General features: G+C 40.8%; 1 protein-coding gene across 2 annotated transcripts in view; it reads right to left on the minus strand.

The window, feature by feature from the left end:
• VPS41 (VPS41 subunit of HOPS complex) overlaps positions 1-15,229 on the minus strand; it is a 198,690-nt gene extending 183,461 nt beyond the window's left edge. Inside the window, exons 1-2 of one of the 2 annotated variants that reach the window (XM_031012850.3) lie at positions 15,132-15,229; positions 4,069-4,107 (exon numbers count right to left, since the gene is read on the minus strand). In XM_031012850.3, the coding sequence (XP_030868710.1) occupies positions 4,069-4,107; positions 15,132-15,152 (60 nt within the window). In that variant the 5' untranslated portion in view covers positions 15,153-15,229. The remainder of the gene's footprint in view (positions 1-4,068; positions 4,108-15,131) is intronic. The other variant, XM_031012851.3, reaches the window with a different exon arrangement.
• Between the last annotated feature and the right edge of the window lie 898 nt (positions 15,230-16,127).

Consider the following 16,127-nt stretch of genomic DNA (forward strand, 5'->3'; position numbering starts at 1 on the left):
TAAATTGTTATATGGTTGAAAACACTACACATTATTCTTTATGGAAATGGAAATTATCCTAGCACTTGAATAAGGAAAAGGTAGAAATATATAAGGAAAATGCCTGTCCTTCAAAAAAAGTTTAACAGTTACGAAACACGAGAAGAGATGATAGAGAACAAAGAGAAATGGATGAAGGAGGAATCTCTGGCGGACTGAGTGGTGTCTCAAAATATTGCTCCTGGAACTGGAAAGTGATTCAAACTGAGTAAAAAAACTCCAAAGTCTTCAAAGGCTCAACTGCAAACAGGCTTACTACACTTACAAGGCCTAAACCTGGTCTATCAACATCCTGACTACTTTGCTGGTCCATAAACTCAGTAGAATCAGTAATATCTAGGAGAGTAACTGTTTTCATAGAGCTAGAGGTGGCGGGGGGCACGGAGGCCAGGGTTGGGGGGAAGCGGGGGAGGAATCTCTCTAAGCCCTCAGGTTGAAGCACCAAGCTGGAAAATCAGCCACCATGACAATATCTAAAATATAAACTGAAGGTCATTAATATTTAGCAAGTGCTTCCCATGTGCTAGGCTCTATACAAGATGCTTTATGAACATTAATCGTATCTAATCTTCACAGCAACTATACAAGGCAAGCAACAAGACCCATTTTTCACACGAGGAAACTGAAGAATACAGGAGGTAAGCGCTATGCCCAGGTCATACAAAAAGCACAAGGTATGGCCATGATACAAATGAGGGTCCACCTCCAGTTCTTTAGCACTATCCCAAGCAGTAGGCACTGGAGGCTAGACAGCAAGAAAATGGAAAGAGCCCAGAGTTGGAACCCCTTTCTCCTACTCATCAGCTGTAGGACATTAGACAATCAAGCCACATTTGGGTCTCACTTTCCTCAATCTTAAAATAACTACCTTTTCCTTCCATTTCTCTCCTCAGTTTGGCCAAGTCTCATTCCCTAACTTCCTAGTTTCTTTGTCCATTTCTAATATAGTTTTTAAATATCTGATTTAAGGTACTTTACTGTGGCCAGGCACGGTGGCTCACGCCTATAATCCCAACACTTTGGGAGGCTGAGGCAGGCAGATCACTTGAGGCCAGGAGTTTGACACCTGCTTGGCCAACATGGCAAAACCCCGTCTCTACTAAAAATACAAAAGTGAACTGGGCGTGTTGGTGCACACCTGTAATCACAGCTACTCGGGAGCCTGAAGCATGAGAATCGCTTGAACCTGGGAGGTGGAGGTTGCAGTGAGCCGAGATCATGCCACTGCACTCCAGCCTTGGTGACAAAGCAAGACTTTGTCTAAAAAAAAATAAAAATTAAAAAATAAAAAAAACAAACCACGTTAAGGTAGTTTGCAATGCTTGTTTATAGACATTCAACTCATGATGGAGTGTTATGTTATTGTTTTCTGCTACTGAAACCTCTGATTCTGACTTTCTATTTTCTTCCTATAATAGCTTTTTATGGATGTTACTTGTCATTTCAATTCATTTTTAAATGTCTTGGATTTTCCTGGATAGCAGTAATAGATGTTACCAGGGAAGAAGGGGTGAAGCATCTGTGTGGTTTACCAGGTTTCTGCATTTTCTTTTCTAGGAGGCATCTTTTTTTCGTGAGTAGGTAAGTCTCCTGATCTGATGATATTCCTTGTTTCTGGGCACCCTTAATTTCCTCTGCTTTGTCCTTTTCTTTCACTGCCAAGCCGCTAAGGATGCCTCCCCCATCTCTGCCAAAAGCAGCACCATCCAACTCTTGTCACCTAAAGCCCTACATACTTTCAAGCTCCTTTCTTTAAATTCTCAAAATCCACCAAGTCTCACATCTGTTCTCAGATTTCCCCACTAAGAATGGGGCCCCCTTCTCACTAAGATGATTTTTATGTGCATTCTGCCTCGGCTGGGTCTCAGCTGTACTCTCTTTATTTCTACCCAGTCTCCCTCTGACTGTCAGCTCCAGCGTCAACTCCAGAGCCGACTCTGCTGGCTTTGGATGTTTATTTTCCCACTTGCACTGAAGTTTGTATTACTCCCCATTTGCTAATTATACTAGAGGCCTAGATTGTGTGTGCTTTTATTTACTCTTTGTTGAGCTGTTTAGTATTTGGAGCATGTGTGGAAAGATTTAGATTTAGGTGGCTGCCAACACCCTCCTCACCTGTAAAATGAAATTCCTGAACAGAGTTCCAGCACTGTCTGATTCTGTACCAATGATTCTAAGAACACTGGAATCTTAGTTAACTAGAGATTTCCAAAATAAGGTAACCTAAAATGCTTTTCAATACTGTATGAGAAATTAACAAATATACTCTATCTATAAGCAAACTCAGAAATGCCTTACCAGAAGCCCCACAGTAATAGAAATCCTTATTAATGAAAATGTTAGAAACCATGACTACACAATGACATAATACATAACAAGCTTGTCCAAACCCATGGCCCACAGGCCACATATGGCCTAGGATGGCTTTGAATGCAGCCCAACACAAATTCATAAACTTTCTTAAAACACTGTTTGATTTTCTGCTGCAATTTTTTTTAGCTCATCAGCTATTGTTAGTGTATTTTATATGTGGCCCAAGACAATTCTTCTTCCAATGTGACCCGGGGAGCCAAAAGATTGGACATCCCTGATATATAAGCTGTTCTCTAGAGAAATATGCATAAGTCTCAACTTTTCCCTGGAAAAGCAACAAAATTCACATAAGCTTATGCAGTATCAACCCAAATGTAATGGATTATCATGGCTAGAGTCATATCAGTGTGTATTTCCAGCAGGTTATCACAGATACATTTTCATTCCTCTGAACGAAATGAAATATTAAAAGGAAAAATGTACTTCTTCTTATGAGTCCATCTATAAAATTGATAAGCCAATTACATTATGCTTGGGCCGGGTGCAGTGACTCATGCCAATAATCCCAGCACTTTGGGAGGCCAAGGCAGGCGGATCACCTGAGGTCAAGAGTTTGAGAGCAGCCTGGCCAACATGGTGAAACCCTGTCTCTACTAAAAATACAAAAATTATCTGGGCGTGGTGGTGGGCGCCTGTAATCCCAGCTACTCGGGAGGCTGAGGCTGGAGAATCACTTGAACCCAGGAGATAGAGGTTATAGTGAGCCCAGATTGCACCATTGCACTCTAGCCTAGGTGACAAGAGTGAAACTCTGTCTCAAAAAAAAAAAAAATATTTATATTATGCTTAAACACTTCTTATGCAGACTTGAAAATAAATTTTTTAAAAACTCCTTCCTTATATATTATTCTCCTTAAGAAACTATCTTTATCACAATACCCTAACAACTTTTAAAGTAGCTCCCTTTTTAAGAAGCAAACTCCAGGCCGGGCGCGGTGGCTCACGCCTGTAATCCCAGCACTTTGGGAGGCAGAGGCGGGTGGATCACAAGGTCAGGAGATCAAGACCATCCTGGCTAACACGGTGAAACCCTGCCTCTACTAAAAATACAAAAAATTAGCCGGGCATGGTGGCGGGCGCCTGTAGTCCCAGCTACTCAGGAGGCTGAGGCAGGAGAATGGTGTGAACTTGGGAGGCGGAGCCTGCAGTGAGCCGAGATGGAGCCACTACACTCCAGCCTGGGCAACAGAGCGAGACTCCGTCTCAAAAAAAAAAAAAAAAAAAAAGAAGAAGCAAACTCCAATTTCAATGATTCAAAAATTATACCAATAAACATGTCACATTCATTAAAAGAACAAATAAAGAATAAACATCATAAAACCTACAGTGGCTATTTTTAAAAAGCAGGTGAGGGTGATGTTAAAGTGTTGAGATAAATTTCTAAAACTTTGTATCAATTTTCCAACTGCCAACATGTTTCAAGTTAAAATATTGTTTCAGATGAAAACTTTTTGTTCCTTTTCTTATTTTTTAAGCTAATCCATTTAATCTTTTTTAAGATATCTGGCATATTAAAAGCTCTTCCCCAAGGCTTAGTTACCTATCGCCCTGCTTTACACCCTCAGCCCCTGGGAATGTTGCATTTAGCAAAGAAGCGCAACTCAAGAGAACAACGTGGTGAGCTACAAATCGAGGGCTCCTGAGTCACCACCTTACCTCAGACTCATCTGTAGATTCCTCAAGGGACCCAGTTTCCTATAAAGCATAGAAAAAGAAAATGGTCAGAAGAGATGATAAAAGAATAATCATTTGCAAGGGGAAAGAGTCCTCATGTTCCTACCACCACGCATCTGCCCTTTTTGGAAGAGAATCCACCACTATACTTTAGAGGACCACATACTCTGACTTTCACATGTCTCCTGCAACTTCTCCACACCCTGGCAGGCAGATCCTGCTGCTCTCCCTCAAAGAGTTAACAGGTAAACAAATTACCCCAGGAACTTGTCATCTGAGGGCCTGGAAGACTCTCTCCCTTGTTAATAATGGAAACCCATCTGGCAAAGCAGCCTCACTAATCTTGGAAGGGAAGAGGAAACTGCCATCTCATGTTATCTACAAGCCAATTTTTACACTGAAAAGTTCTTGTGCTATTAATTATCATGCTATTAATCTGGTTGAGTTAAAATGACTGTCTTGCTAAAACAGCTTTTTAAAAGAATCTCCTACAGTGGTACCTATCAGACCCTGTGTAAACAAGCTGCATAATTTACATGCATTCTTTAAACCATTACCACTAAGACAAATTCTGCCATTTAACACAGTTTCCCTCTTGCTAGACAATGAATCTTGCTGCTCTGAAGAAAACAAAGCAAAAAGGGAAAAATTGACTTTATCCTGCTAATCTCTCACCTGTCCAGTGAAAGAGAGAATCTGCTGATGCCATGCATCCTCAAAGAGGTCAGCAAAATGAAGATTTACTTAACGTACTTATAGATATCAATAGCAATAAAAGGTTACAACTAATATGCTGACACTGAATGTAAGCACTTTACAACAATCCATGAGATAAACAAAGAACAAGAAAAAATGGGGCAAGGACATTTTAGATATAACTAATATATTTTCAAGAAAAAAATGAACATTTTAAGGAAGATCGATGCATATATTACTCAATACAAGTTGGACAGCAGGATAAATGTAAATCTAGTGTTTAAAATCATTTTAATTTCATTCATCAAAAATTAGCCTGACAGGTGGCAGGCACCTTCCAAAGTACAGCCTGGAGGACAACACAGTCCTTGCCTTCAAAGGCCATGGATAAAATGGGGATCTGTTCCTTGCAATTAAGAATTTTATTATACTTGTATCATTAACCACAATGAATATTAGAATCTCCTCTGTAACTCAATGCAGCCTGTTTAGCTTAATGTCAATCCAAGTCTCATAAAGTTCTTATTCATTTGAAGCTACAATAATCCACAGTAACATTTTTGTTCTTAGCACTACATAAAAAAACCAATTATTCCACTACATGATAGCTGTCCAGAGAGTTAATGACATGTATCATGTTCCACCTTCTAAAATGTTTCTCCTCTGCACTCACCATCACAGTTCCTGGTTTTAGTCCTCTTACTGTACTGATCCTTCTCTTGTGGACATAGTCCACTTTAACATTAACAATCACTATTCTGACTTCTTTACTGAACATCTATTATAAACTGTTCATTATGTTCCATTCACCACCCACAACATTATAAACTTTCCTAACACCACTGGGATTGGAAGAGTGAGGCTTAGAGTTAAGTTTAATGACTTCTAACATCCTTTCCATCTCTGTGAGTCGCTGAATATTATGTTATTAACATCAGCAATACAAGGCTTTGATAACTATGCCAATAAACCACACTTAAGATTCCTATTTCCCATATGTACAATTCTAAAAAGACACTTGAGTACTCTTTCAGGAAAATCACATTAAACCTAAGGAAATTTTTTTTTCCTCATATAGAATCCACTCAAGCATGCACATGAGGTAAATGGGTGAATACCCCATTTATGTTCTTCATTAAAACAAAAACATCTGGGCTGGGCACAGTGGCTCACGCCTGTAATCCCAGCATTTTGGGAGGCCGAGGCAGGTGGATCACCTGAGGTAAGGAGTTCAAGACCAGACTGGCCAACATGGTAAAACCTCATATCTAGAAAAAATGAAAAGAAAATTAGCTAGGTGTGGTGGCATGCACCTGTAGTCCCAGCTACTTGGGAGGACCACTTGAACCCGGAAGAATCACTTGAGCCCAGTAGGTCAAGGCTGCAGTGAGCTGTGATCGCGTCACTGCGTTCCAGCCTGAGGAACAGAATAAGACACTGTCTCGATTAAAACAAAACAAAACAAAACAAAACAAAATTATCTTAAGTGAAACAACTCAGGAACAGTCAAATATGCATGTTCTTACTTATAAGTAGAAGCTAAATAATGTGTACACGTGGACAAAGAGTAGAGAATGGCAGACCACGGAGACTGGGAAGGGTAGATGATGAGAAAATTATTTAATGGATACAATATATATTATTCAGGTGACAGTGACACTAAAATCCCAGAGTTCACCACTATGCAATATATGTAACAAAATTGCACCTGTACCCCTTAAATGTATATAAATTAAAAAAGAAAAAACAGAAGTCTCCAACCAGCAATTTCAATCCAAAAACTCAAAATCAAATTACACTCTTTCTCCACACCAGAAAGCATGCAGTGCCAGAATCTGACACCGTGAGGCAGGAAGATCTGAGACCTGAATCTTCAGGGAAAACTGGGCTCTGAGAGTAGCTTCTTTGGCTATGGAATTGATGGAGAACATTTACTCTAGGAAACTCTGAGACTTGCCTTCAGCACCACTACGAACATCTCACACAGACAGGTGATCTCAAAAAAAACTTGTTTCCACAATCCTACCAAAGCAATGCATGAGTGATGTCAAGAATTAGGCTGGTCTGTTATTTCTTAGCTTCATTCATTCATCAAGCCCTCTAATTAATATGCTAGAGACAGAAAGGCAAAGAAGACGTAAAGTAAATGTCCTCATTAAGAAATCCAAGAAGGCTGAACTTTGAGGAAGGTAACAATTTGAGAATGAGTCAGTGGTTTTCAAACTTTTTTTTAGCTTCACACTCTCATTTAAAGAATCTAACTTCAAATCCTGAAGATGTAAGTTATAAATTATGCTGTTTTCAAAGTGAAATAAGCAAGACACAAAAGGACATATATTGCATGATTCCACTTATATAACACAGAAGTAAAACAGAGGTTACCAAAGGCAGAGGATGTAGTGGGGAGTTACTGTTAAATGGGTACAGAGTTTCAGTTTGTGATGATTAAAAGTTCTAGAGAGGCAGAGTGGTTGTCTTAGTATATTTGTGTTGCTCTAAAGGAATACCTAACTAAGGCTGGTTAATTTATAAAGAAAAGAGCATTATTTGGCTCACGGTTCTGCAGTCTGTACCAGAAGCACGGCACCAGCATCTGCTTCTGATGAGGGCCTCAGGCTGCTTCTACTCATGGCAGTAGGTTGAAGGGTAGCTGGCATATGCAGAGATCACATGGCAAGACAGGAAGTAAAAGAGGCAATGGGGAGGTGCCAGGCTCTTTTTAACAACCAGCTCTCATGGGAACTAATAGAAAGAGAACTCACTATCTCAAGGATGGGACCAAGCCATCGTGAGAGATCTGCCCCCATGACCCAAACACCTCCCACCTCTAACACTGGGGGACATGAGATTTTAGGTGGACAAACATCACAACTACAGCAGTGGTGATGGTTGCACAACAATGTGAGTGTATTTAATGCCACTGAATCATACACTTAAAAATGGTTAAGGTGGGGGTGGCTCACACCTGTAATCCCAGCACTTTGGGAGGCTAAGGCAAGAGGATTGCTTAAGGCCAGGGAATTTGAGACCAGTGTGGGCAACACAGAAAGATCCTGTCTCTACAAAAAAAAATGTTTTCAACTTTTTTAATGGTTAAAATGGTAATTTTATGCTATGTATATTTTACTATAATAAAGTGCTGTTGATCAAAGCAAAAGTGATAGGCTGGAAGATACCCAGTGACACAAATGTCTATCTGAGCCAATTCTGGGTAACAGATTGACAGCTAAACTCAGAAACATTTCACTTTACCTTTCTTTTGCAAACCAATCCCTTAAGCCCAATCCCCTACCCAAACAGCTTTACCTAATGATTTCTGTGCCTTGACATGTGGCCTCTCTAATATATTCATCACCTGCCATCAGGATTATCTTCCCAAAGCACAGACCAGATGGCCACTGCCCTCCTCAAACAACCCTTAGTAGTGCCCCAGCCTGAAAAATAGCTTTCAGATTCCCCAGCAAAGTAGTCAAAGCCCTTCCCAGTCTGGCCCCCAACAGACCTTTAGCCTCACCCCCCACTCTCTCCACAAACCTGTGACCCTCCAGTCACACTGGAGGACCCCTCGCCGAGATATTGCTTATATCTCTATGCCGTAAGTAGCAAATCAGTGGCCTGGGGTCTGGATATGGCCTGCAGGTGTTTTGTTTGGCCTAGGTGGTGTTTTTAAAAAAGCTTCCATATAAAAACCTGTCCTCCTGACTGTATGTCTACATAGGATCCACACTTCCACATACCATCAGTTGCAGCTGAGCGGTTACACCCAGGACAGAATGCACTCCACCACCCCCACCACTCCCAATTTCTGACACCAAGGCACGCCTGCTCATATGCACCAACCCCTGCCTGCCTGAGTTCGTACTGCCTGCTCTGCACTTTCCTCATGTCACTCCCTCCATTTAGAAGGCCCCTGGCCCCATCCTGCACTCATCCTGATGGAATGCTCTACAGGCTCAGTGGGTCTCTCAGGGATACCCCAGGGAGAGGTTGCCAGGCACTCAGCCTGAGGACCTTCACTCTTCAATATCAGAGCTTGGTTTTTACGTTTCTTCCCATACCCCTCAGCTAGCACCTAGTATTAACTGCCTTGTCCTACAAGTTCTCATTTTAAATATGCTGTGGATAAACCCAAAGGCTTTGCCTTCTTTGTCTCCCAGTATCCTACTGGAAAAACGTGTTGCTGGTGATGATGATGAGACAAGCTGCCAATCTAAAACAAGATTCTTCCTCCTCCATATGTTGCCTTTCCCTTATGAGCAATACCAAGCATATTTTCTCCAAACTCATGTCTGAATTATTAGCTTATGAACTGTAGGACAGTTACAGAAAGGGAACTGCAGGAAGGTAGCACCTTCCAACAAATGCAGCAATTCCAACAATTCCTTGGGCTCCTAGAAGACTTCTCTCATACAGGCTTTCAACCAGCCCCCATCCCTAATCCTCCCATAAGCACAGAACCCTATGACAATGGCCTGGGAGAAGGCTTGGCCTAGCTGGCCTCAGAGGTCAGGAGTGGTGAAAAGGAAGACTGTCAGCCCAGGACAGAGAGGATCCAGGGCTTGCCTGGGTTGTGAAGTCCTCAGAATTGTAAGTGCCCACATACTGTTGGGGAAGAAAAACAGAATTTGGGGGAGAAATGGTAGCCTGGGGCCTGAAGAAGGCCACTCCAAACTTTGCAGGAGGGCTCACCTGGCTCTGTGTTGCAGGAAAAAAAAGAGCAGAGACCAGGCTCCAAGAAATCATCTATCTCCATCTATGCCTGGAGGTACATGTGAACACTCACTGAGGTACTGCCACCTTCTCTGTCTTCCCAACAAACTATGTGCCCTAGCTGAGCATAATGAGAAAGAGAGTTCTGATATAGGCACTGTCTGATATAGGCACAGGAAGGAGGAAATATTTTGTGTGGTATGTATGTGATATCCCTGTTGTCACAGAGCTTCAATTTCAAAAACCTCAAAGGAGTTGTGGCCAGCTTTAGACACTCAGGGACTAGGCTGGTTGAGTAGTAAAGATGAGGACTCAGGTTACCAAGCCCATTCAGCCTACTGGGCTCAGCTACTGCACTCATCTTATTCTGCAAATGAAGAAAAATCTTGACGTGTGCCCCAGCGTGGAAAAGAGGGCAAACTTGGTAACCCGGTGACCCAGTCCCAAATCTGCCTTTGCATGAGAATCATCAAAACTCAGTTTGGGGAATTAGCTAATACCCACTAACACACTCCATCTGCACAGATTCTGATTCAGTAGGTTTAAAATAAGAGCCTGGAATCACAAGCGGTTTTTAACAAAAACAAAAACAAAAAAACCGTAAGGAGGCCCAGGCATCAAGAAGAAACAAAGGCAACAGGGGACTGCACAGCCATGAATGGGAAGTAGCATGAGACACAGAAGCCCCTGATCTGATGAGTGTCCTCTCTCCAAGGTGTTAATGTGGGCGCGGCGGAGGCTACTAATAATCAGCTAGTGAAGTGGCCTCTAGCCGACCAATTCAGGTGAAGATAAGTGGAAAAACTAACAAAGCAATCCGCTAGTCCAGCAAAACTAATTTGTGACTACATTTTAGTTACATGATGGGAAAGAGCGCACCCTCTAAAATCTGTCTGATTCTATACTTTTAAAACTTCTTGTTTGGGTTTTGTTTTTCCTTTAGTTAGTAGTAACACTGCCTTTAAAATATCTATCTTAGCCAAACTGTAAGAAAAGAGAATTGTGCATACGTAAGCCAAGTCCAGGTTTCGATGATTAACCTCGGTCTTACTTATACGACCATTTCAACCTAGCCACTTTAACATACTTTATATTCACAAAAGTTTTAACATACTTCATACTCACAAAAGTTTTAGAGAGTAAAATTCCCAGTTATAGGCAAGAAAATCGAAGCACTCAAATTTGTATTGTTTTGATTTTTATTGTAACATAATCACATGGGGATATACATGACAAATATGACATCTAATAATCCGTAAGTGATCTACAATAAGAACAGAATTCCCCTAATTTCTAAAATGCAGAAGGAGAATTCAAAATAGAAACTCTCCTACTTGATTAAGAAATAGATGGTCTAATCGTGGAAATACTTTAATGGACCAGGGTCCAAGTTGGTTGACTAGGAAGATCAAAGGGTACCTGGGGAGCAGGCAAGAGTAAAGAAAGTATAGAATGTAACCTACATTATAGTATAGATGTAATCCACATTACATCTGAATTAATAACTTAAAAAAGGTGCAAGTAAGATAAAATAATTTCACGCAAATCCTACTAATTTACAATTTGACAATTTGAAATGCTATTTTCCCCCTAATAAATTCATTTAAACACTTCACTAAACACTTAGTACCTATAAAGCACTAGCCCTGTGGAAGCTACTGACATGAGTAAGTTCTTGTTCTTATTCTTGAGGACTCAGCAATCTCTAGGAGAGATAAAAGACAAATACACAAACAACCAGACTTCAAGCAGAATGTTATTCATAAGAAAGATATGGACAAATACTGTTGGGCATCTGTGAATATGAAGGTCAACTATAAATCGTTTTGGAGCTAAGCAAAACTGCTGGTTAGAAGATTTCCAGACAGAATGCAGGGTATTCATTTTTTCTGTAAACTATAAAATATATATGTAGTTACTTCTGACAACTACCTTTACCATATTAGGCAAAAGCAAGAATTTCCCAATGACTTATAAAAAATTTTCATTCATACCTAAAAAGTGGTTTTAGTTTCAGATCCTCTGAGCTGTTTTATACCACAATAACTCAGTGCAGATGTCACTATTTTGGTTCTTCTGAAAATAAATGGGGAGGGGAGCAATCACCAAAGAAACAACACTCACGAAAGATAATGTGGAGACGTTTAGTTTTGTGTTGCTAATCCTGGAGATTACTGGCATTTATGATACATGATACCAAGAAAAAAATGTATGCCAAGTTTTCTAAAAAGTTCAATAGAACAGTTAAGTTTATTTTCTCCATTTTTGGGGGTTTTTTTGTTGTTGTTGTCTGTTTTTGAGATGGAGTCTCCCTCTTGTCACTCAGGCTGGAGTGCAGTGGCACAATCTCGGCTCACTGCAACCTCTGCCTCCTGGGTTCAAGTGAGTCTCCTACCTCAGCCTCCCGAGTAGCTGGGATTACAGGTGCCCACCACCATGCCTGACTAATTTTTTTGTATTTTTAGTAGTGACGGGGTTTCACCATGGTGGCCCGTCTGGTCTCGAACTCCTGACCTCAGGTGATCCACCCGCCTCAGCCTCCCGAAGTGCTGGGATTACAGGCATGAGCCACCGCACGCAGCCCTATTTTCTCCATTTTTATACACTTTTAGCTTTAAAAAAATGGTATAATAAAGCCCTACTACCGTCATCAGATTTCAACGGCTTCCTACTGTGAAATTCAAAAACAAACCAGAGAAAAGCCTAACCATTTTTAATCTATAAAGGATAAGATTAGGTACAATTACTTACTTTCTTTTAAAAAAAAGAACTAAACAATTTGTGAATGTTTGTGTCTTTCAGCCATTTACAACAGACTGCTGGGGTTTTTTTGTTGGTTTGTTTTTCGTTTTTTTTTTAAACAGGGTCTTGCTCTGTTGCCCAGACTGGAGTGGAGTGGCACGATCATGGCTCACTGCTGCCCCGACCCTCTTGACTCAAGCAATCCTCCCACCTCAGCCTCCCGAGTAGCTGGGACTACACCACCATGCCTGGCTAATTTTTGTAATTTTTGTAGAGATAGGGTTTTGCTATGTTGCCCAGGCTCGTCTCGAACTCCTGGGCTCAAACAATCGCCCCACCTTCGCCTCCCAAAGTGCTGGGATTACAGGTATGGGCCATTGTGCCTGGTCCACGACTAGTCTTTTTAAGATACTGACACCATTGGAGAGGAGAATGCCCACTCCAACTACATATTGGCTGTTAAAGCATCAAAGTGGAATGGTGGCTTGAGGGAAAATCATTAAAATGAAAAGGGCTAATTCTACTTCATAAAGTAAAAAAACTATTTAGATTTAGGTTCTTACATATATTTTAAAAAGGTAGGGTATTCTAGTGAAAAGTCATGAGCTATGGAGACAGAGGACTGGAGATTTATTATAGATATAAGCCTGAGCACGTTACTCAAGTTGCCTGAATTTCAATTTGTTTATCAGTAAAAGTCAATCATTTAACACATATTTATTAAGTAACAAGCAATATTCTAGATATTGGACATACAGCAGTGAACAAATCCTTGTCATGATGTTCCAAGCTCTGTGGTAAGAGGTACACAGAAATATACAGGGAAAAAAAAAAACAAATTTTATAATACAGTATGTCAAACGGTGATGCATATTATAGAGAAAAATAATGCAGGAAGGTTTCAAAGCATGGTCAGGGAAGGTCGCAATTAAAAAGAACACTTGGACAAAGACATGAAGGAAATGAGGAAGCCTGTAAATATCAGGGTTCCTCAAAAAGGAACAGCATGAGCAAAGAGGCCCTGAGATGGGAACCTGCCTGGCTTTTTGAAGACTAAGAGAGCCAGTACAGCTGATGCAGAGCCACAGAAGGGAAGGAGAGTAGTTGGAAAAATGAGGTCAAGAAAAGGTGGCTAAGGGCAGCTGGGTCAAGGTCCTGTGGGACAACCAGGCTACTGTAATGGCTGTGGCTTTTCCTCTGAATAAGATTAGAAGCCCCTGGAAAGTCTAGAATATCAGAGGTGTTTCACCCATGTATGAGAGTAAACATTTACCTCATAGAATTCTTTTGGGAAGACCAAATGCAATATGGAAGGGTTTTTAAAACTAGAAAATAATGTACAAATGTGAAACATTATTATATCCCTAATTTTGTATGTGTCATTTTTATATCAGACAACTGTGTCAAATTCTTCTTCTGCACTAAACAGTGGTAAATATTTCATAGGGTTTTTTCAAGGGAAGAAAAAACAATGGTTTTTCTAGGAGCAACTCTCTCCATTTCTATTCCACTATATCTAAGAACATATGAAACTCAGTTTTTTGCTTTCAAATCAAACCATGAAACAAACATTTCAACATGAAATAAAGATGCACAATGTGAAAAACAATCTCACCCTTATTCAAAGGAGCAATGGCAGTCATGAAATGATATGTTCTTAATGAGTGTTTTCCTTTGAACTGCTAGAATGGAAATGGGAGACTCTAGTGTTAGATAAGAGACTTTGTTATCTTGTTATCACAAGGACCAGCCAAACCAAATGTCTACCTAGTCAAACGTCTCAATTATTGGCATATATAAAATATATACAGAACAAATTTTCACTATGAAGTAAAAACAAATGAAGTATGTTGAAAATAGTAAAAATTATTGAACTAGGTAAATGTCTCTTATGATACTAAACAGCCCATCATCAAGTCACTGTTTAGAGACAATGACTGCAACTGACAGCCCTGTTAACTTGTGAGGAAAAACAGTATCCAACTGAAATAACACTGGAAATGGAAACTTAAGTTATCTCCCCCAAGTTCTAGCCTCTTTTTTGGTCTGCTTCTCTTTTTTGTCTTTTTTATTTTACTTCGTCATTTCATAAAATGTGTGATTACCACTACTGCTATATGAAAATAATTCATATTCCCATCACTAATTTCTACCCTAAACTTCAGTGCCACGTTGCCAGTTGTTCACTGGATACCACCAGCAACAAATAATCCCATTTAATTTTTACTAAGCCCAACAGTTTTAAGCACTCTAACTTTGTGTATAAACTCCTCTCTCCATCTTAAACCACCCTCTGAGGACGGCCTTATTATTACCCCCATCTCACACTGGAAAGTTAAATAAGTAGCTCAAAGTAGCACATTGAGTAAGAAAAGGAACCAGCACTTGGACCCCAGGCATTTTTGCTCCAGAACAGATGCATTTAATCCCTGCTGCACCGCAACAGTGCTCCAGTTCTGTACCTAACTCCAATAGATACAAAACAAAACTCATCGTCTACTCTCTCCTAGTTCTTATTGTCCTACTTCAAGTGGAAAGCAACTTAAATTTCAGTCACCCGGCCTCTCTTCCTCCTCCCACAGGCAGTCAGTTCCTGGGGTAGCCGGGCCTGCCTTCATGCCAAAATTTCCCTGGGCAAAGGCCACAGGGATGGGGCCCGAGGAAAGGCAGCCCGAACGCGGGGGTGTGTCAGAGCGCTTTCCCTAGGTGCCCTCCCGGGGCTGGCATCCTCTCTGCTCTCCGAAACCAACTTTCGCCATCCCACCCCGCCCTGCCGTGGACCTGCCTTGCGATATTCCAGCAGCTCCGCACCTCCACCCACTCCACTCCACCCTCCCCAAACAGCCCACCCTAGTCTCTATATCCCTGTGCCCTCAACTACCAACTGCACCCTTTACCTGCTCCTCTGCTTCCGCCATGGCGCCACCGGAGAGTCACCTGACAGACCCGGAAATGAGAGGAAACCACACACTTGGCCCAGGGCCTTCTGGGAAATGTAGTTTTAGCTTCATCTGAGCCTGGAAATCTCTTCTAGGGGACGGACCTGCTAGGGTTCATTTCTGCTGCCAATTCTCCAAACTCAATGGAATTCTGCTTTGAAGGATGTGAACATAACCATTGCTAATACTATAGCTTATTTTATTGTTGTTCTTGTTTCTCTAGTTATTCTAGTGTTTATTAAGCACTTACTATGTCATGCCCTGGGTTTATAGCTTTGCATAAATTATCTCATTTAATCCTCACAGCAATTCCTACTATCATTCCCATTTATAGGGGAGAATACCGTAGCTCAGAGGTCATGCAGCTAGTAAGAGGCAGAAGTATTAGTAGAATTCAGCCCTGCCTGATGCCAAAGTCTCTGTGATTGCCAAATGCTGCTTACTCTAAAAGTGTTCTTGTCCTTTTTTCTCTCTCTTTTTTAAGTATATTCAGTGAATATAAAGCAGTCTTTGCAGTGGAAAGTCAGAGAAAATTTATACGCCAACAAATAATATCATTATTTTTGCTTGCTACTTTGTCTTCTCCTGTCATATGAACATTGATTTTAAAAAAATCTCTGTTGTTTAATAAATTAATTGTTAAAATTTGTTGAGGATATTCAATAGGTAAATGTTCAAGTGAAGACACAATATGAAGTTGTCCTTGGTCAAAATCTGCACAACCACTGTATTACTTCCAGCCTTCAGAATGACTGATCCCTTCTCCATGTTTCTGAACATTATGAATTCTGTTTCCTAATCCTCAGGAATCTGCAGCACCTTGTCCAAAGACAGACATTTTAAAATTTCCATTCACTGGAGTAGCTGGTGACCAGCAGAGGGCATCGCAAATGGCAGCATGTGGTGATTGCCTCAGTACCTTTTTTGACTCCCTGTGCCTCATTGACTCTGACC

This window comes from Gorilla gorilla, chromosome 6 (assembly GCF_029281585.2).
Source record: "Gorilla gorilla gorilla isolate KB3781 chromosome 6, NHGRI_mGorGor1-v2.1_pri, whole genome shotgun sequence".
Lineage (NCBI taxonomy): Eukaryota > Metazoa > Chordata > Mammalia > Primates > Hominidae > Gorilla > Gorilla gorilla.